Genomic DNA, 21,661 nt, shown 5'->3' with positions numbered 1-21,661 from the left:
GTAATGCGTGTCGAATGTGCTGATGCGGATATAGTTTTGTAACGTCCCTACTCTTTCCTGCTCTTATCGGAAACATGGCGGCGCGCAGCAGCTTGACGGCTCTGTTTCCCTTTCAGAGCCAGTTAGAGTCTTCCCTGGAGGACGTTGTCACACAGGAAGAAAAGGAAAATTTGGTTTATCAGTATTTACGAAAGTTTGACGAAAACGAAGATTTGAAGATTCCTGATTTTGAACAAGGTTGGCTGTTTATGAAGTTATAAGCAAGCAGTACAGCATATCAGCCAGAGAACTTTGTTTGGGTTTTTCGGTTTGGATTTGACGTCATGTGTGTGACATGTTTCCAAACTTACTATTCATTACAAGCCGCAAAGTGTGTATTATTTTAGTGGTTTCGGGTAGCATTATATCAGTCACTATAATATTGCAAGGCATTGTGGGATTCCATCACTAAAATTCAACAAACATGTACAGAATTTCCAAACCCTCAAAATAGTGCTAGTAAAAATGGTATGATTTTGGTCATGAAATATGATATGGCTATACACGATGTGAGTGCATGCTTATATCTCTGGTGTACTACAGGACTGGAGTGGTTAAACACAGATGGACCTCTGTCTCTACAAAGGGAATTATCAGGCAAAGTGGTCGTACTGGACTTCTTCACCTACTGCTGCATCAACTGCATCCACATACTGCCTGACCTGCACCAACTGGAGCAGCTTCACTCTGTTAAAGGTACACACATATACCATCACTGTGGATGATCATTAACTCTCTGCAGTATGGAGTAGGCACATATCACAGCAAAGTATTAGGATATAATTTCCCATTCACACTCATCCAAATGCTATGCCAGTACCAGTCGAGTCTGGATGCAGTTTCTTATTGTAAAACAATGTCGAATGCATTCGAAATGTGCAATAATCTTTTTTGAACCGTTGATATTGATACTAATGGTCTGTAAAGCCTTTATAACAGCTCTAATCTGAGATGCTGTTAGTTGGTGATTTCTAAGACTGGTAATTTTAAGTGAACATTCTCCTCTGCAGCAGAGGTACATTTTGGTCTTGCTTTCCTGGATTGGTCTTTATTTGTTTTATCATGGTGCTTGATGCCCTTTTGCCTTATTTCATAATAACATATTTTAAATTTCCTGTATTGTTCTAGAATGCAAAAATAAAATAACTAAAGAAAAAACATTGAATTACATGGTGCATACAAACCTTATGTATTATTCATTAATATAACCTCATATGTTTATTTTTAATAGGAATTTTAACATTTAAGATTAGATAAATGGTAAAGTTTAAGATTTAAAGAAAACTGCACTTGATTTTTGCCATAAACCTACACACAGTAGTGAAAATAAGGAATGTCGTGGTGAAGAGTAGAGGTGCTGTTTCCCTCTTGTACATTACCCATGAACTTGTTGGACGTAGTATCTCTTACATCTCTGGCTATTATAAGGCTCACTCAGACGTACTACAGCATATAATTAGTCATCATGAGTCTGGCTGCTGCCTCATGACCTCCACTGAACAAGATGCAGATTTTAGACAACCAGATATTTTCATTACTTTAGTTTCACTTATTTTTATATACAGATTGCATAAAAATGCAACTGACATATACAACATTTTATTACATGAATTTTTATGCAATTAGCATTGTTTGTTTGTTTGTTTGTTTGTTTTGTTTAGTTTTTTCCCTTGACCCCTGCTTTTGACACTCCTTCACCCTGAGGTCTGGGTATAATGATCTGTTAAATATCAGAACAAGCAGTCATCATGGCTAGACACACTGTTCTATTGGCACGTGTCTTATTATAGCAGCTTTGTGAAAGTTGCTATCTACTCTAGCTGTCAGTGGTCTATCATTACCCTCTTTGTAAGAAGGAAGTGGGCCAAGCCACACAGTCTTTATCCTGCTTACTGCCATATCTCAAACTTTACAGTACATTGCTGGCACAGCTTTGGTACATTCCGTTACTAGAGATCAGAACATACTGATGTCACTGCTGAACCATCCCTATCTTTGTTTTAAACGGGCCTTTTATGCATGGGCGTTTTTTAAATGTAGCCATCTCAGTTTTTTTAATGAATTTCATATCATTCCCAAGCTCCATTAATGATTATAACAATATTTGACTTGTGATTAGCTTGGTAGGCTGGTTCACTAATTTCCATATGCTAATTTTTTATCTAGGTCAGGTAAATTTTATTTTCATAAAGAGAAGAACTCCCCTAGAAGTAGATTCCTTAATCGTGGCTCGCAGTTTTAACTTCCGAATAAACAATTTGCTGTTGGGCATCTAAAGCTGGAAAATTAAAATCGCCATCTGTAGCCTTTGTATATTACAGGCTGGGTTTCACTCCCTGAGGGCTGTTACTTCTAGTGATGGAAAGGAGACATGGAGTGAGAAGAAAGAGTTGAGAAAAATAAAATAATGTAAAAAAAAAAAAAAAAAAAACATTGGTTGTAATAGGATGCCTGGGGACCACATAAAAACTCAGTGAAACATGTAAAACATGATTTTATTCTATCAGGCGTATTCACAAACTGCACTCTACATTGACTATACCTCTTTGTTGACTCAAATTCAAATTTTATTTGTCACATACACGGTCATACACAGTACGATATGCAGTGAAATGCTTAGGGAACTGCTCGTAACTTTCAAATAAAAAACTGTGAATAGGAAATACATATGAAAAATAAAATAGAAGGTAAATTTAACCAAGAAAGATTAAAATAAAATATATAAAAATAAAATAACTGTACAACAAAAACACACTATAAGAAAATATATGAAGAAATATAGAACAATGAGAAAAACAGCTGTACAAAGTAGATATAGATTTATGGCATTTTTGTGTGGAATGAAGTCCGATATAAATGATAATAAAAAATAGTAATGTCCAGGGTTGTGCAATCCACATATTTAAAGTGTCTTGTGCATGCAAATATGCTTAAAAGTGATATATTTAAAGTGGCTTGTGATAGTGGTTTAACTAATGACCACGAAGTGTAGTTGTGCAGTGGCCACTAGTGTAAACGAATGGCATATGTTCTGTTAACATTACATGTATAGGTATTATACATAATATTCTTTTTTTTTTCAGAGAAGGCTTTATTGATAAACAAAACATTGTTCAAAAAAATTAAGTGTTTTATATGAGTGACAGCTAAATGATCAGAACGGGGTAAAACCCAATTAATTAAGAATCTCTTTTTATCTCTTAAGCACTTCCTGGCCATTTATCAAGTTTAAACCATTAACAGGTTTGGAATAAAAATAACCCTTAAATGCAAGAAGACAAAAGCTGTTTAAAAAGGCTGTCAGCCAATGAAGCAAATTGACAGCTCAGACAAGCAGGATATATTCATCCAAAGATTACATAAGACATCCATCAACACAGCTCACATGCATGTATTGTTTGAGAGTCTTCTATCTAGCCTTGAATTTCTTTTTATCTAAAAAGAACAAAAGCAATTTAATGAGAAAACATCAACGTAATGCTTTAATATTTCACTTATTCCTGAATTATTATTATTTTCGTTTTATCCATTTGGTCACTAAAGACCTTTTACAGATTTTTTTTGAAGACGCATATTTCTCCTTGGCTGCTTTAATGTTTCATATATTAACCTTTCAGACCTACAAGCTTTCATGGGAAAATCTCATTTCCTTTGCCCTCACCTACCTTATTACGAGATGTGCATTTTGGTGCAGAGATCTGAATAGGCAATTGACAAAAACTCACATCTAATTTTCATTGTAACTTGTAGCTTTTGGCTATTTGATAGTAACACTGTGCAGCATAGCAGCAGGTAAATCTGCTGCATATATCAGCAAAGAAAGGTAGGATTTAAAAACTTGTAAGTTTTAGCTGAGGGCACAGTCAGGTTAAAGTAAAGAAAGTGAGAAAGGTTTGTTTGTTTGTTTGATGTAGTGTTCTCATTCCAGACCCCTAAGGAAACTGATGGTCACAGCTTAACAACAGTGCCATACATTGATTGGGTCATAATATGTTATACAATTTACATTGTCCAACTTGTTAGAGAACTAGACTTCTGCTTTCTCACTGACTCTTTTCTTCTTCTTCTTGATTTGCCTTTTTTCTTAGATGGCCTGCTTGTGGTGGGTGTTCACTCAGCTAAATTTCCCAACGAGAAGGTTTTGCAGAACATTTGCAGTGCCGTGTTGAAGTACGACATCACTCACCCAGTGGTGAACGACAGTGATGCCCAGCTGTGGCATGAGTTGGAAGTGTCCTGCTGGCCCACTCTGGTAATTTTGGGTCCCAGAGGAAACCTGCTGTTCTCTCTAGTTGGTGAAGGACATCGAGAACGCCTCTTCCTGTTCACCACCATTGCTCTCAAGCATTATCGACAGCAGGCTTTGCTAAAAGACCATGATGTGGGACAAAAGCTCTTCAAGGACTCCTTACCACCTTCCGTCTTGTCATTCCCAGGAAAAGTGGCGGTGGATCCAAGGAGTAAGCACCTGGCCATTGCAGATACAGGACACCACAGGGTTCTGGTGGTGACTAGTTCTGGACAAGTCCTATACTCTGTAGGGGGTAAGAAGTGCTGAAATGTTTCACTTCAATGATTCAACAGCAATCTTTCTGTTCTAATCATCTCACTCATCTTACTCATCTTGCTTTATCCTGTATTGAGGGTCACGGGGACCTGGAGCCTATCCCAGGAGGCTTAGGGCATGAGGCAGGGTACACCCTGGACAGGGTGGCAATCCATCACAGTTCTAATTATCTTTTCTCTTTTAATATTATTGGCAGGGCCTGAAAGTGGTAAGCAAGATGGGGATCTGTCTGCAGCGCGGTTTAATTCTCCTCAAGGAATATTCATGAGAGGCGATATTGTGTATGTGGCGGATACTGAGAATCACCTCATCAGGAAGGTAAATGGATGGTAGTCTCTGCAGCTGCAGTCTTTGACCTATTTCTCTGACTACTTCTCTTCAGCAGATTAAGCATGCTGTGATGTATTACTTTTTGTCTTTCATCAGATTGACCTTTCAGAAAGGAGAGTTACAACTTTAGCTGGTGTCGGCTTGCAAGGTTCAGATAAAGTGGGTGGAGCAATAGGACTCCAGCAGCCAATCAGCTCGCCCTGGGACATAGTTCTTGGCACGGCAGGTGAAGATTTTATCTTTAGATTTTAACATCCTGTTTAGACAAATTGCTATACGAGTGGTTATTAAGGTACGGAACAAGAGATAAGAAGGATGAAGATACGACTCCCAAGAGTTTGATATAACTAGAATTAAATATAACCTTCTAGTCATATATCTTCTCCTTTTGACACACACTGTAAAGTTTATTAAATCTTATCTAATATTAAAACTTTCCAAATACCCCAGCTGGAGTGTTATAATTTTCAGATTTTTCTCATTGGTAATTAACTTTACTCCTCAAATCTGCCACTTCGACAAGTTTCAATAAAAGCAAAACACCACACACATTCAGATTCTGGTGTCCAGATGGCTAGCACACTCAGGGTGCCTTCACACTACAGGTAAGGCCAGCCAAAACAGCTCTGTGATTAGATCAGTGGAGTTAAAGTTGAATTACACCTACAGGATGATTTGGAAAGTAAATCACCTAAGACAAGCTTGGAAATTGGGATACTTTTTGCTGATCTTCAAGAGGCGCAAGTCAGATTAGAGTAAATTGGAATGTTCTGTAGTATAGACCAGGTGTTATGCTTTTTCCTCCGATCTGTATCAGAAATATGTAAATTTGTTCAAGGGGCAGTAGTCAAACCAGGACTTTTGACAGTGCAGAATAACTATACATTTATAAAAGTAAAAACTACCTTTATTTCTCTATATAATCCCACGCTACACTGATGAACTTATCCCAGCATTTTACTATTGCTTGGATACCATCAAAAAAGAAAGTTTGCTCAGTACGCCAGCACCGTGATCGGACTGCCTGCTTCACGTATGTAACTCTGGCCTCCCATGAACTCCTTTAATGGCCCAAGCATGTGGAAATGGCGAGATCAGGACTTATGTGGGATGTGGCAATAACTTCCTGACAAATTTCTATAATGTGCTGCATCAAGAGTCTCATCGCCGTACTGTGCTTTTCTGCAAAGTCAATTGGTTTTACTCGTTCATTCATGAGAAATTTCATCGCAAGTCCCTGTTTTAATTGAATGCCCCTCGTATGTGTATCGTTTTAAAATGCCCCTCGTATGTGTATCGTTCATCCAAGCCTTCAGGGTAGACAGTAAAGCAGAGTGCTTTGGTCGGATCCAGAACAGACTGGACTAACAGTCTTTTAATATAATGAAATTGGAGACCCACTTCATAGGTGATTGGAGGTTAAGGTTGCTGCTTGGTTGGAATGAAAGCCTGCAGCCACACTGGTCCTTTTTGTGTAAGATTGAAAACCTTTCCAGTAAAGTGTGGACTCCCAACTAGATTTTGTTTTGTAAACAAAATGTGTTAATGCAACTTTTGCTTTATTAATTCTTGTTATTTGATTTGCCTTCTTATTTTTTTTTTCCTCATACAGAAGGGTTTGTTTGATTTTTCCAGTTTCTTATCAATTTTCTTATCAATGTATTTTTTTCTTGGTAAGAGAGATGGCAAATAAACCCGCTCTTTTCAATCTCTTTCCACGTCGTGCACATGGTGGGTGGTCATGACTTTTTCCTCCTGTGGACACCACCCATAGCAGTCATTGTGTTGGACTTACTGGAAAACATCAATCTGTCCCAGAGAGGGTTAGTTCTGGAGAGTGCTTTCCAGCTATGAGCTGAAATAGTGATATACTGAGCCACTGTAGTGAAGCCATTGATCAAACAAGTTAAGTTAAAGAAGTCATTATTACTTTCATCTGGAGGGATCATGGGGTGTTTTAGGGTAACAGGACAAGAGGTCGTTAAAACACGGTCTGATTCTTGCTTCCACTGCTTTAATATTTATTTCCCTTTGAGTAGCCTTTCCTTGCATAGGAATTACAGACACTTAATTATTTTTCTCAGTATTACTCATGAAATTTAATGTCTCATACAGTATAAACCCTGAGTTTATTATTCTGCCAGGAGCAATTTTATTATATTTTATGATCATTTTATTCATCTTATTCACCACCACATTGTCTCTCCATCAGGCCCATCTGTCTCTTAATCACAGTTTCCTTTTGAAGTTCTTGGAAGTTTTCTCTGTAGCTCTGGTTGTTGATACCATATTAGTCTTTTATGTTGCTTAGTCTGGACTGTAGCTGGTCAGAGTGGACCTTTTGTTCTTATGGAATGGACTCTTGTTTTTTGGAGCAACCCATGAGTATACAGCCAGGGATGCTCGTTACTAGCGTCAGATATGAAGATTAATGCATTGACTGGACTGAGCTCCAGATATGATAAGATCAAAACCGCTCATGGGTGACCTATGACTTCAAACGGATCTTGCCGCACTTAAAGTATTATAGCAACTTTTTAAAATAAACTTCATGATTTATTTGGCCTGTCTAACCATCCCACACAATGTTTTATAGAATTCTGTTAGGCAACTAATCTCAACCTGAACTCAAAATTTTTACTGCTTTTAATTGTGAGCTAGATTTTTTTCTTTTTTCTTTAACCTTTTAGAAAGTCAGTTGACAAGCAGAATCTTTGATGCGTAGAATTAGATAGCCTTTCATAAATCTCAAGTCATTGTTGTGTAACGAGATGAAATCTTTAGTGCATCTGAAACTGCACCTCCTGCTTTTTTTTTAGGTAGTCAGAAATCTGTGTAGCTGTTTGTAATACTGTTTGTAATAATCTTCCCTTTAGGCTGATCCTTAGGACACACAGGGATGCTCCATATGTCGGTCTTGAATTCTTTTAGTCCCTTTGCATGTTTGTTGGACATTTTGTGAAACATTTGCATAATTATAAACATGTCATCAGACAGTGCATGAAGTCTTGCTTTCTTTAGCCACCAAACTGGAGTAATTGCACATGTCTTCTGCAAACTAAATCGTTTTGGCATATTCTTTGAATAAAAGCACAGCTTTGTGTTTTCTTACTAATTTTACTATTTATTTTTATTGGCTGTTTTATCAATTATATTAATTAACCAAACAAGGTCTTTGAGAAAAGTATGAATTGAATTCAATTATGCTGTTTGCACAGTTGAAATTAAAAACTAAAGTTGAAAACTGGCGGGTGTAAATATTAGTCTTGTACTGCAGTGCAAAAATAATGAGCCAAAGCATGTCTTGCTTGATTGGCTACAATTAGGGTAAGCAGAAAAGTGTCGTTTCATTTAATTTCTCATGTAACTGTTGCTTTAAGCACATAATTTTTAAAAGCCTTCGTAGATAGCCAACGGGAGAAATTAAATGATGTTTATACACCATACGTTTTCGTTATGTAGGCCCATGTAAAACCTCTTTCAGTAATGTTTTTTACTGTTGTTATTTAATACCTACAGCCAAGTTTGAAACTAATGGTTTTTTGCATTTAAGGTCTGGATTCATCATATTGTCAATCCCATAGATGTCTTGCATCCTTATGTCTTATCTTTTTTTAAATTATTTTAAAAGCTGCTCATAGAAAGATTTAATCTCAGGCCATCAGGTTTCTCTCTTAGTCTTTCTTTGTCATTAATGCATGTAGCTGGGCTTTGGGCCAGCTGAAATTGTCTCAGATAAACAGCACCATTAGCTAGCTATTGTTAGATATGAGTGCAGTGGCCCTCATTGTTCATTCCTCTCATAAAGCATGCACACACACACACACACACACACACACACACACACACAAGCATGGCATGGTTCTGAAGACAGACACTGTTGAATAGTGCTTAGCTGAGGTCTGGTGGCCGTGTGCGTGGGACCTGCAAAACATACACACACTATTACACTCTCAGTGCTTTGATGTATACAAACGCTAGTTGTTTAGTACTGAACACAGTGTATGTAATTGAGCCAGCTTGTGTGTGCTGTTGTCCCTGTACTTGCTTTCCATTTCCATCAATAACAATGACTTGATGGTCACTTTTTGACCAGTGGAGCCTAATGGGCAATTCAAAACACACGGTTTAAAAATTAAAAAAGAAAAATAGGTTGATGGCCGTTTCATGGCATGTGTGTGTGTGCACAGGTGGTACAAAGGATAACGTGTTGTGGATTGCAATGGCAGGGACGCATCAAATCTGGGCTCTGTTCCTAGAGGATGGGAAGCTGCCCAAAGGAAGGTAAGCTGTTCCTGTCGGGGGACCCGGTACACTGCCACACACACACGCACGCACACTTATATCTGCATGTGGTACCAGTATGATGTCATCCTCCAGGGTGCAGCATGCTATGCTGTAAACTGTGATTATTTTTACTTGTAATTTAATCTAATTCTATTTAAAGAAACGTGGTAGTAAATGTACACATTTGTAGCCGAGATTATTTCTGTCCTTCATTTTGAAATTCTAATGCGTGATTAGCATATTTCATACAAAGTGGTAAAAGGCAAAAGTTGGCATTCCCCTGATTTAATAATAGAAGAAAAGAAAAAAATCATCTCTATTTTACAATTTCAAAATTTTAAATAAGTGTATCCTGTAACAAAAAGACACTAAAAATATTATAGAAAATGATTCTTAAAAGAGCCTCTTGTGCACTTAGAGGATCCAAAAGCAGTTCAGACAATGCAAAAACAGCATAAAGTAGTTGTGAAAGGAAATGTGGGCTTCATAAATCTGTTAAAACAATGGTCTGCTGTCATTCAGACATGACTCACTTTTATATTCTGTTTCTCATGGTTTTATTCAGTCATATTCACAACAGTGCTGGAGAGCAACGGTGCTCTTATGATGTATTTTGTCCTCTGCCTTATTATTGTTTATGTATAAAGGATCTTTACTGAGCCTAAAATGCGAGCCAATCCTAGAAAACGAAGGCATAAATTAAACTTTAGTGTGTCTTTAACACAGTTTAGCTTGTGCAGTGTCATGACTATTTAATTATTATTAAGTCTTAGTGTCAGTCTAAAAGACTTTGATGTATCATGCATATATAAAAATTATTATTATTTTTTTTAAGTTTGTTGGTTGATTTTTAATTTACGTCAGTACGCCGTGATCTTGGTATGGCTATTCATTAAGTTTAAACTTGTCCCATGTTGACAGTAAGTCTTAAATATTGCTAGGTTCAACCAAGTATGATTGCCATAGCATCTTACATAGCAAAAAAAGTGGTCAAGGATGCTTATGAAGCAGACACATTCAGATGTGGTCCGATTAATGGAAAAAAGTCTGACACAGGCGATTTAGGCAACCGAAGCTGAAAATAGTAGATAATTTGTTGTTTAAAATGTATTTCTTGATCATTTTCTTCTCCTAAGGGGGTAATCAAAGAATGGAAGAATGTAAAGAAAATTATTAAAGTTTTTTTTTTTCCACTCTTTTAAAGCACCCACACTAATCTCTTGTTTTCCTCATGTGATTGCAGTGAGCATAAAAAGGGCGAATGTGTGCGATTTGCAGGCAGTGGGAATGAGGAGAACAGGAATAACGCATACCCGCATAAAGCTGGCCTGGCTCAGCCGTCTGGTCTGACCTGTGCTCCCGAAGAGCCATGGAACTGCCTGTTCATCGCCGACAGCGAGAGCAGCACTATCCGCAGTCTTTCTCTGAGCGACGGAGCCGTCAAACATGTAGTGGGAGGGGAGAGGGACCCCCTGGTGAGATCTTTTTTTAGCTTTCAAAGCATATTTGTATGATTCCCAAAATAGTGCTTGGCAGAGTTTGTTTATCCTGATAAAATTTAAAATAGTTACAAAAGGGACATTTTATTCAGCACCTGTTTGTCCATTAGTTCTTTTCTAAACTCTTATCTGCAGTGCTTTGCGCTCTCTGTTCTGCAGCACTTTGTGTTTTCCACTCAGAGGTAAAAAAGGCCCACTTGTTCCCATTAATATAGACGTGGTTTTAAAAACCCACCCACACACAAGATAAAAATTTACATTTTTGTGGCTTCAATCCTATTTCTAATCAGAATACAACGTTTTGTAACATACTGTGTAAAATTTTCCAGAGTGCTCTCGATCACACAGAAATGTTAAATAAGTGAGGTCAAGAGCAATCATGCTCATGTACTGAGCCGAGACAACCTGGTGGAGAAAGTACTTATTTCAATTTCACCCCGAAATAAAGATTTTCAAATCTGTATAATTTTCATCTCACTGTTTTTGTATTTTCCTGAGAATTCAAATGGATCTGATTGCTCTGTTTGCTAGTTAGATCTGAGTGTAATTGTTCTTTCCTGCCTTGTTGAATTAGACGTGACTAACTGTGACTCCCGTGGAGCGAGGTGACAGAGCAAGCTTGTTTCTAATTTACCCTTTGCAAAGCCGCACTGCAGAATGAACTCCGTGACCCATATTTGTCTTGGGTACATGAAATGATGTATGATTGTATCTGCATGTGATACATGGATCTGTTGTGTGGCAAAAATGAGTGGCAATTCAAGCACGAATGATTAATCACCGTCAGCCGCGTAGGAACCTGTTCCCATACATTATTCCTGATTTGAATGTAGTATCAATACAGTTCGCACCAATTTAACCTTTATAAAGAGCTTATTAAAAATAATAATAATAATTTCTGCATTTCTTACAGTACTATGCCAAAAAATATTTCAGGAAAGCTATATTAAAGGTTTTATAAGATGGATATTGATAGATGGATGTATATATAGATGTACAGTATCAGTCAAACGTTTGGACACGAGTTTAGTTTTATTTTAATACTAGATTTTTTTTTTATAACTCATACACACATAGCATTAGGGAATTTAGTAACAACAGCAACAACCGTTGGTTGTTATTTTAAGACACAAGTCAGCTGTTCTGGTACAGTTTTTGCAAGTACAGTATTGTCAAGTGAATTTGCAAAACCTTTCAAGAACCATGATCAAACTGTCTCTCATGGGAGAGAGGAGAAGTTCATGTAGAAAAAAAATAGCAGTTGAGCCCTTGTGCATCCTACTCCTATCAGTGTTCCTCAAGATGCTTCGGCAATGTGAAGTCCATCTGTGCATAAATGAATTTATTGGACATATTTAGGAAAGGCACACACCTGCCTATAAACCGTTTGCAGACACTGAGCTCTTGTAATGTGTAAGTGGTGTTGATGAGTGATTTGCATGTACAGTTCCCTCAAACAGCTGCATTACTTCAATAAGTAGACAAGTTATCCATTGATTTTTAAAGATCAGGTGTGTCACTCCTAATTGTCATTCACAGGCGTACAGCCTTAAAATTGCTCTTGTACAGCCTTAAAAGTCATCTGTAAATGTCAATCAGTTTCACACCTTCATTTACAAGAGATTAAATCACAAGTTTGACTTAAATGGGCCTCGTTTATGGGGGATACAGTGGTTTAGTGGTTAGCACTGCTGCATCCAACCACTAGGGTAAGGGGTTCAAATCTTGCCACCGGTCTTTGTCCCCGAAGTTTGCAAGTTCTCTCTGTGCTTGGTTGAGTGTCTAGTTTCATAGATGAATAGATACATAGAAAATATCTAGGGTTAGGGATATCGGTGTGAAGCCCTGATTTAATGTGAAGTCAGATTTAATTAAAGCTTCAGTAATAAAGGAAGTTTCCACCTAGAGCACATGAGTAAGTCCTTATTTCGTATCAAATGTAACATTGAAAGAAATTGATTAAAACGTAATTTAAATTGAATAAAAACTCAGACTGCCAAAATAAGTAGAATATGAAATAACCTTAGTTGATTGAAGTGAGTGTCTGCCCAATACCCAATATTTAGGTCAGTGCTTTGTCAGGTCTTTCTCACACACGGTGCCATTACTTAGCTGTAGGACTAAGGAGCTGATAAAGGTTAGGAAATAAGAGCCTTTGTCTTGGATTGGTTTCTTTGTAGTAGTACCTGGTGTAAGATTTTGGAATTTGGCTGTCTTTATGTCTTTTGTAAATTTCTTGTAGCAGAGCATTTCTTAATTCTCCTCACTGTCTCCCAAGATGTAAATTGCTACACAGTATGCCTAAGTAAAAATGACACAAATGTTGTGATGACTATCAAACCCCACAACCTCCAAGTTGCCGCTGTTGGGCCCTTGAGCAAGGCCATTAACCCTCAACTGCTCAGATGTATCATGAGATAAAAAAAAAAATGTCTGCCAAATGCCTAAATGTAAATGTAGTATGGAGTATTATATTATACATTTAGGAATGTAAATTTAAATTCTAGTTTTATTTGTCATTTGTAGTTTTATATGACATGCAGGGAAATGCTTATATGACTGATCCTGACGTGAAATCTAAGGTAGGATAGCATAGGAAAATGGATAGATTTGGATAGATTTCACTGCAATAAAAGAAAAATTTCTTTAAATATAGATTTAAAGTTTATTTAATCTTTGTTTTTTTTTTTTAGAAATCTATACACAGAATATGTAAAATATATAATTATACTAAAAAGATGTATATGAAAGGGTAAAGATATATGTATATATATGTATGATGTATATGTGTGGGTATGACCGCAGCAGTATGAGCAAAAAAAAAAAGTATGTAGCCCAAGTGTCTGTTATTAAAATAAATGAATGACCTATTCAACATAAAAAGCTAAAACTCTGAAATGCTGAATCACTTACTTTTTGTAATATATTATGGGTCTCTCACTGTATCTCTCTCTCTTTTTGTCTGTCTCTTGATTGCCTGTGGCTCCCACCAGTCAATGTGTAGCCAGACGTCTTTTCATGTCAGAAGAATGGTGTGATAAGGTTTGATTTGTCTGCGCTTAAGTGTGATGTATGCACACAATTTTGATCGGAAATCCCTGACACAGCATTGTCTGTAAAGTACTATCACAGGATTGTCTCGCGGCAGATCAAGAACATCAGGAATCAACTTTATCAATCCAGCAAGCTGTTAAACAGCAGCACAGCTCGCCATCCCTATATGTCTTTTCACAGTCTTATCCCTATATGCATTTTCTTCTTGTTTTAACAGAATCTCTTTGCGTTCGGAGATGTGGATGGAAAGGGCGTGGATGCTAAGCTGCAGCACCCTTTAGGAGTGGCATGGGATGCCAGAACCAGCCTGCTCTATGTGGCAGACTCCTATAATCACAAGGTATCCCCCCCACAATTTTTTTTTTTTTTTTTTTTTTTTTTCTGCAACGTAGTGAAAGAAGTGGTTACTGGATTTGTTGACATTTGTCTGGCGACACCCAGTCTTCTTTTACATATTAAAGTGTAATTTCTCAATTCAGATCAAAGTTATAGACCCTAAAACTAAGCAGTGCAAGGTGCTGGCAGGCACTGGGGAAGCAAGCCACATGGTTGGCGCGAGCTTTGCTGAGACTAGTTTCAATGAGCCTGGGGGTCTCTGTATGGCCGAGGGGGACACGCTGCTCTACATAGCAGACACCAACAACCATCGGATTAAAGTGTTGGACTTGCAGACCAAAACTGTTTCCATGGTCAGTGTATGTCATCTTTGATAATGGTTATGCCACCTAATGTTCTCCTACAATAAACATAATCACAAATCTTTTTAACACCCTTTTATTACTTTAGGTTCCTATTTCAATGGTAGAAGTTGATACTTCTGTTATAGCCACTGCTTCTGCTGCTGCAGTTGTAAAGGTTCCCAAGCTCCCGAAGTCAGCTCAAGTGCTCAGCATGGCTACGCTGCCTGTGTCTGCAGGGCAGGTCGTCAACATCCACCTCAGCCTGACTCTGCCTGATGGAACCAAACTGACCAAGGATGCCCCCAGCTTCTGGAGTCTTTCTGCTGAAGGTAATGAACAGATGACTGAGCTAGCATGAAAGAGGAACTTTAAAACCAATTACACTTAGACACTTTAATAGGCCATCAGTGCACCTGCTCAGTTATGCAGTTTTCCAATAAGCCAGTCTTTTGGCAGCAGTGCATTGTCTAATCATGCAGTTACTGATTAAGAGCTTCAGTTCATGTTCACATTTAACATCAGAATGGGGAAAAATGTGATTTCAGTGACTGTGACTATGGTATGGTCATTGGTGCTAGAATTTAATCTCCTTAAACTTTCATAGAATCTTTCGGAGTTGCACAGAATGACGTGTAAAGCAAAATTAACTTAAATTGAACAGCAGTTCTGTTGTAGTTCATCTATATTAATGTCTGATGTGCGCATCTGAGATGCTTTTCTATTCAGCATGGTTATGAAAAGTGACTATTTAAATAACTATATCCTTTATGATAGATAGATAGATTGATTAAATTCATTTTAATTAAATTAATACAGTGGCCACAGATGGGTCTGCAATATTCTCTTTCTAATGAACAACGTTTGTCCACCTACGTACTGGGTGTTTGTGTGCTGTTCTATATAAACTGCAGACTGTGTCTGTGTGTGTCTGTGATTTGGAGGGGATCACCAAATCAACCTGTCTGGCAACCACAATGGAGGCACAGTCATTTGGATGTCTTAAGATTTTTTCGCATACTGAAAGTTGATTCAAATATTTTGAATTAACTGAAATTATTGACCATCAAGCACAGTGTGTTTGATCTGTACATGATTATAGAGTTCAATTCAATTTATTTTATTTTATTGAATATTATTCAAATGCTTGTCTTTGTGTGTCGCACTGCTGCCATTTGTTTGGTCAATATATTAATTACCCAAACAGGTGAATAGGTGTTTCTAATGAAGTGGGCAATACGTGTATGTTTGTATATATGTCTATAAAGTACGATTACGAGCATAATTTGTTCCAGGAGTGGGCTCGTATTCCAAAACACTCGTTCCACAGCCCAAAAAAATTAATACATAAAAATAATTAGCACAAAAAATATTAAGTAAAAATAAAACAAATTAACCTGCACTTTACCTTTTTTTTTTTTAAAAAAAAGGAAAAATAATTCCAGACAGATAAGTGTTTCTGTGTGTGTGTGTGTGTGTGAGAATCTAAAGTAAGCTCCCCTCTCCCCCTCCTCGTCTTACGCAATTACCCTTCCTCCACTCTTTTCACACACATGTACGCGCACACAACGAAAACACTGGTTTATCAGAAAAATAAACAAGAAATCTCTCTAATGACACTCGATTGAGCGACACACTAAAAGAATCACTTCTGTAAAGTAAAAAGAAAACACATTAACCTGCACTTTACCTATAAAAAGAATCGCGACAGAGCAGTGTTTCTGTGTAGAGCAAAGAGAAAAAGTGTGTGTCTGTGAAGGCGAAAGTGGGAGGAGTGTGTGTGTGTTGCGACAGAGCAGTGTGGAGCAGAGAGAAAGAGTGCATGTCTGTGAAGGCGAAAGTAGGAGGTGTGTGTGTGTGGGGGGGGGGTGTTTACACAGTATCCAATGACGCGTGCGCACACAGACACGAAGACACATACATACAGACACAAAATAAAATATTTTACACACACGTGGTCACAGTGTTATAGTAAACAATACACGCGTGCACAGATGTTAATTATACCAGTAAGAGACGCGCACTAAGACCCAGCAGGGGAGATAATTACTCACAATTCCTCAGCACAAGAGAGAGAAAAAACGTTCAGTTGTGATCACGTGACGCTCCGCGTCAAAACAAGAAGCGTATGCGTAATACATAATACACGGTACTCATAAACCTCATTTTCCAAGTTAAATTTTATTAACAATTTTTGCTTGTCTTCAATTTTATTTATATAGCGCTTTTAACAATGGTCATTGTCTCAAACCAGCTTTACAAAAATGAAAGATTTATTTATTTTTATTTTTTTTAAAGAAAATATTTGGAAGTGTGTCCGTGTGAGAAAACTCTGAACACTTGCGGAACACTCGCAATCCGAGGTTTGATTGTTTATCCTAAATGAAATTTAATAAGACATGATCTTTTACTCTTTTCAAATCCTTCCAAAAGTATTGGCACAGCAAAATACATGTACATAAACAAAAAGTATCGGACAACACCTTCTATTTCTGTGATTTTTTCCTGAACTTAATTTTTTTCTACATCCACTAATGTGAGGTGCTGTTAATTGGTATTTTTGGGGCTGATAACTAAATGAGCTTCTCCTCTGAAGCAGAGATATGAGTTGAGTCATGCTTTACTGGTATGGCTTTCATAAGAGTCAGTTTCGTCATGGTGCTTGATGGGTTTTGAAAATGCACTTGGCAATACTATTCTTGCAAAAACGATTGCAGAACAGCTGACCTTCATGTCTCAAAATAACAACTTGTTGGTAGTTAATTACCGAATGCTATATGCATAATCTGTTATTTCATAGTTTTGATAGAATTCCCGATTTCTCAAAAATGTAGACAGTAAATCCAAACATTTGACTGGCACCACGACTGGACACATTTGGAATTGAGATCAGTAGATGAATATGAGACGATAGATCACAATTTCAGCCTTCAATTTCTGATATTTATATTTGGATGTGTTAACACAAAACATGCCACATTTAGCGGCCGACCACTTAATTCTTTTCGGTGAGCAAAAGTATAGGAACAAATGGTCTTAGTCATTTATAGTAAATGTATAAGTTGATTGTACGTTTCTCTCTTTAGTTTTTTTTTGTTTAAGAGGCAAAACGCATATTTAGTTGAAACAAGGTCTGATGACTGACTTAGCCAGTCTAAAACCTCCCACTGATTTCATAATGATGAAATTCCTCCCAATTAGATTGGATGCACAGGCTTATTAAATTATAAGACAGAATGTTTCTGTAGACCTCTGAATTCATTCTGCTACTACCATCACAAGTAACTTCACTGATAAAGATTAGCGAGCAGCTTCAAAGTAGTAATGCTCTCAGGTTTTCATGTTGGATTATTCAAACACACTGCAATCAAATCCTATAAAAAGGACTTAATAGGCAAAACCCAGAGTTCATATAAAAATGGGTGGGTTAATAAAGCCAGCATATTTTATGTTGTGTAACACATCCAGATGTAAATGTAAGGCAACAAAACCTGAAATTTTACCTGTCTTTCCTATTCATCTTAAGCTCAAATATATATTCATTGCCTAGCCAAAGTAAAGAAATGGTTTTCTTGCTGTTCCAATACTTTTGGATGGTAACGAGGAGGGTTTTTAAGGGTTTTTTTAAAAAAAAGAATTGTGGTTAATTTGTATGTATGTTAATGAATTTGTTGAGGATTCCTCCGAGAGCTAAACAAAGTTTGTATTAAACCAGTGCTGATCTGAGCTAGCTTCTGCACAGTCCTACAGAAGGAGAGACATGGATAGTTCTCCTTTTTTGCCTTTCTAATCATCTTTAGAGACAAGACAAGCTTTAATAAATCATGGCTTAATAAAAACAGATGATTAAAACCTGGGTTCTTCGATAGCTCAAACGCTTATTGTAATATTGAAAACCTGTTTGGTTTTTTTTTCTTTCCTTTTTTTTAATTGTCAGCAGTATTAGGTTTTTTTGGGGGAAATTCTTTAATATTGTTAGACCATATTGACAATATTCACTTAACCTAACTTTCTCATGTTTTTATTTTTTAAATACATAAAAAGTATAAAATTTGCTTTAAGGGGATGTGTACATAATCGCAGTCATAGGATTTGTCTTATTCTATAGTTAATAAGAAGTATAATTGTTTGTGTTGGATTGAGGCATTGCAGCAAGAGACTGTTTGTTGGAGTGCTTTGTTCACACATTTTCACCAGGCTGCCGGGACCAGCCGGCCACACTGGGACCCAGTCCAAAGAAAAATTCACAATTCCTTTGCGATTTGGAGGACACTAGCACATACTTTCTAGATCTCCCACTCTCTCTTTCTCTCTCTCTCTCTCTATCTGTTTATCAATTTCACACAAGTTACAATGGTAAAGACAAAGAAAGTATCAGTGTAGCTATCGAAGTAATACTGATTTAAGCCTTTTTTAAATCAAGATCTTAGCTTTCCTCCTCTATATGTATTTGGTTAAATAGAGAACATGTCTTTTAACTTATTTACAATATTTACTCAAATGGTCATAGTTGGAAAGAGCCCCCCAGGGCTGATTTTAGTGAGCGCCTATAATAAGCTTTGTGCCCACAGGACTCTGTATGGCCCTTTTTTTAAAAAATGTAATTAAGTGGCTTAGTAATTAAATGGGTTTACTTAGTGTTAGAAGTGCAGCTTTTCTATACTTACATTGTGCATTTATGTAGGCACAAATGTCAGATAAAATCAGGGTTCAAAAATCAGTACTTTACTTTGAGCGTGTGTGCTTTTAGTCCGGCTTAATTCCTTCCTGTGGTCCCATGTGTATATAAATTTTTGTTTTGGATTAGGATGCTTGCCTAATTTACTTTGACACTTACTACGTAGCATGCCCTTGGTTCAAGGCCAGTAACAAACACACGTGTGTGTGCACATATATATTACCACAGCGCTAACCTTTCTTTGTCAAATCGCATCAGTCAGTTTACAAAATAAAGGTGAGAGCAGATGAGCTCCCTGAGTGATAGCATTGCTGTGTGCATGCTGAGAGACCTTACCAGCTGAAAGAAATATTCTACTGTGAGCACATGCACACACGCACAAACTACGCTCGCAGTAGCATGTCTTTTAAAAGACTCGTCAGGCAGCAATTTTGGAATAATTGCTGTTGACGTGCAGCTGAGTTCAGTTTGTTCCTGTCCTCTCCAGGTAATGAATGGTTACTGCAAGGACATGCTGTGACAGGAAGCATTGCCGATCTCTCCCAGCCTCTCTCCATCACCTGCGCCATCCCCCCTCGACCGCAGACCCCTGACCCCACACTGACCCTCAGTGCCTGGGTCTACTGTTGCCTCTCAGAGGGAGGAGCCTGCATGATGAAGGCTGTGTCATTCGTACAACCTCTACACGTTGACTCCACTTGCAAAGAAGGCACCATACCTGTGATGTTGGCACACGTCTTCTAAGGCACACTCGCTTCTCCAGACTTTCTATGGGGGGTGTGGAAATTCAGTGTGTACTGGCACCACTTGTAGTGAATTAATACTGTTACACATGCTAATGTTTAAGTGAAAGCTTACATGTTTACACGCATAGAGTATACTGTACTGGTTTAACAACATGGGTGCTTGTTCACTTGAAACATATGACTAGAATAACCGTTGCATATGTTAGATAATTAGCAGCTCTGGAACAAAGTGCCTTTTTTTTCTCTCAGAAGCGCATATTACCTAACTGTATCAGTCCAGCTTGGCTCAGAGCCATGTGTAGCCAGGCACTTAGATCTGTTTTTCTCCTCATATCTGATGTAGCTTATCTTTTCAGCAGAAAAAAAAATGTCTACCAGCATTATTTTACAAAAAATTATTGCATGTATTAAACACAAAGATCTGAAAAGATTAACAATTTGTATGCCGCATATTACTTTGCTCCCATGTCACATGTATAAACCAATGTCCTGACTACATAACAGAATATACATGCTGAACATTGTTAATATTTAGAGTGCACTTAGATATAAGTATTTTGAACTCTATACATTAATAATCATTTGTTCTTAAACTGGATTTTAATCTATTTAACTTTTCTTTTTCTTACTCTTTTTAAAGCTAGTACAAGATAAAAGTGCATTTAAAAAATGCTAGACAATATAAACTGTTGAGTCAAACTGGGATTTTTGATTGTACAGAATAAATGTACACAGTTATAAGGGTAAAACCCACTATTATTTTTCAAAATAACCCCCTGCTACAGTTGTGCACTCATCCCAGCATTTTACTAGTGATTTGTCTCAGTATGTGAGAGCCATTATCAGACTTCACACCTGAAGCACTGGCCTCTCAGGAACTCCTTTAGATGGATTTAGTACATTACCAAGTTGAGTATCTTACACTTTTCTTTTGCTAAGTTGTACTCCCTGCATCATCAGCCAAATACACTCCCTGTTTTAAGTACATTTATTTATTACATTTGTCACATAACTGTTCATAGCATCACTTGGCTCTGTTGAGTAATGCGTATAGCCACGCCCACTTTGAGGTAAAAAGCGATGGCTGACGTGACGTAACATAACAGCTTATAACTTCCCCTATACTTAACATTTTGATTTTATTTATAGCGCAGATTTAACTTTAGGCAAATAACGAAGGATGCTAAAGTTTCATTAAATTCTGTTAATTTTTTTTCTCTGACTGGTTTCTGGTTCTCCAATGTAATAAATGTAAAGATATAATTGTGCAAACAAAATCTTTGTTTTATTTATAGAGATTAATCCCAAAGAAATGTTGTAGGTTTTTATTTATTTATTTATTTATTTTACAGACCTTCTTTAAAACGCTTTCTCTATTCAAATTGTTTTACTGCGGCCAAGAGTCTCATTTTTTTAATGGGTTCATTACACCTTCATTCTTGAGAAATACACACTCGGGTACATACAGAAATGTGCAAAGTCCCAGTTTGACTTGAATGTTCCTTGTACAAACCAAAATAAATGACGTTGCATTTCATGTGTTAGTTCACAGTTTAATCCATGTATTAAGTTTTAATGATTCTTAATCCAGATTTAAGCTTGGCATCCTCATGGTAGTGAGAAAATCAGAAGCTCATGTAATTGGACCTTTTGCTTCTCATCTCTCAGCTTTAGTGTGCTTTCTCAGTCTTCTCCAAAGGCAGCTGTCTTTCTATACACCATCTCAACTCTGCACTTTATTGGCCTGAAATACATGATTAAATAAATGCTATTTTAACAGTTTG

At 37.2% G+C, this 21,661-nt stretch overlaps 1 protein-coding gene across 1 annotated transcript; it reads left to right on the top strand.

Annotated features, from left to right (window-relative positions):
- Positions 1 to 65: 65 nt before the first annotated feature.
- Positions 66 to 21,659, top strand: nhlrc2 (NHL repeat containing 2). Its single transcript, XM_053511713.1, has 11 exons — positions 66 to 237; positions 583 to 735; positions 4,128 to 4,583; positions 4,803 to 4,924; positions 5,033 to 5,162; positions 9,127 to 9,220; positions 10,467 to 10,698; positions 13,994 to 14,116; positions 14,256 to 14,465; positions 14,563 to 14,785; positions 19,619 to 21,659. Exons 1-11 carry the CDS (start codon positions 75 to 77, stop codon positions 19,873 to 19,875), a joined length of 2,163 nt encoding a protein of 720 aa, XP_053367688.1. The 5' UTR covers positions 66 to 74; the 3' UTR covers positions 19,876 to 21,659.
- Positions 21,660 to 21,661: the final 2 nt, after the last annotated feature.

Source organism: Clarias gariepinus, chromosome 14 (genome assembly GCF_024256425.1).
Source record: "Clarias gariepinus isolate MV-2021 ecotype Netherlands chromosome 14, CGAR_prim_01v2, whole genome shotgun sequence".
Taxonomy (NCBI): Eukaryota; Metazoa; Chordata; class Actinopteri; order Siluriformes; family Clariidae; genus Clarias; species Clarias gariepinus.
The sequence above is the reverse complement of the archived record's forward strand: the minus strand, read 5'-3'. Positions and strand labels throughout refer to the sequence as shown.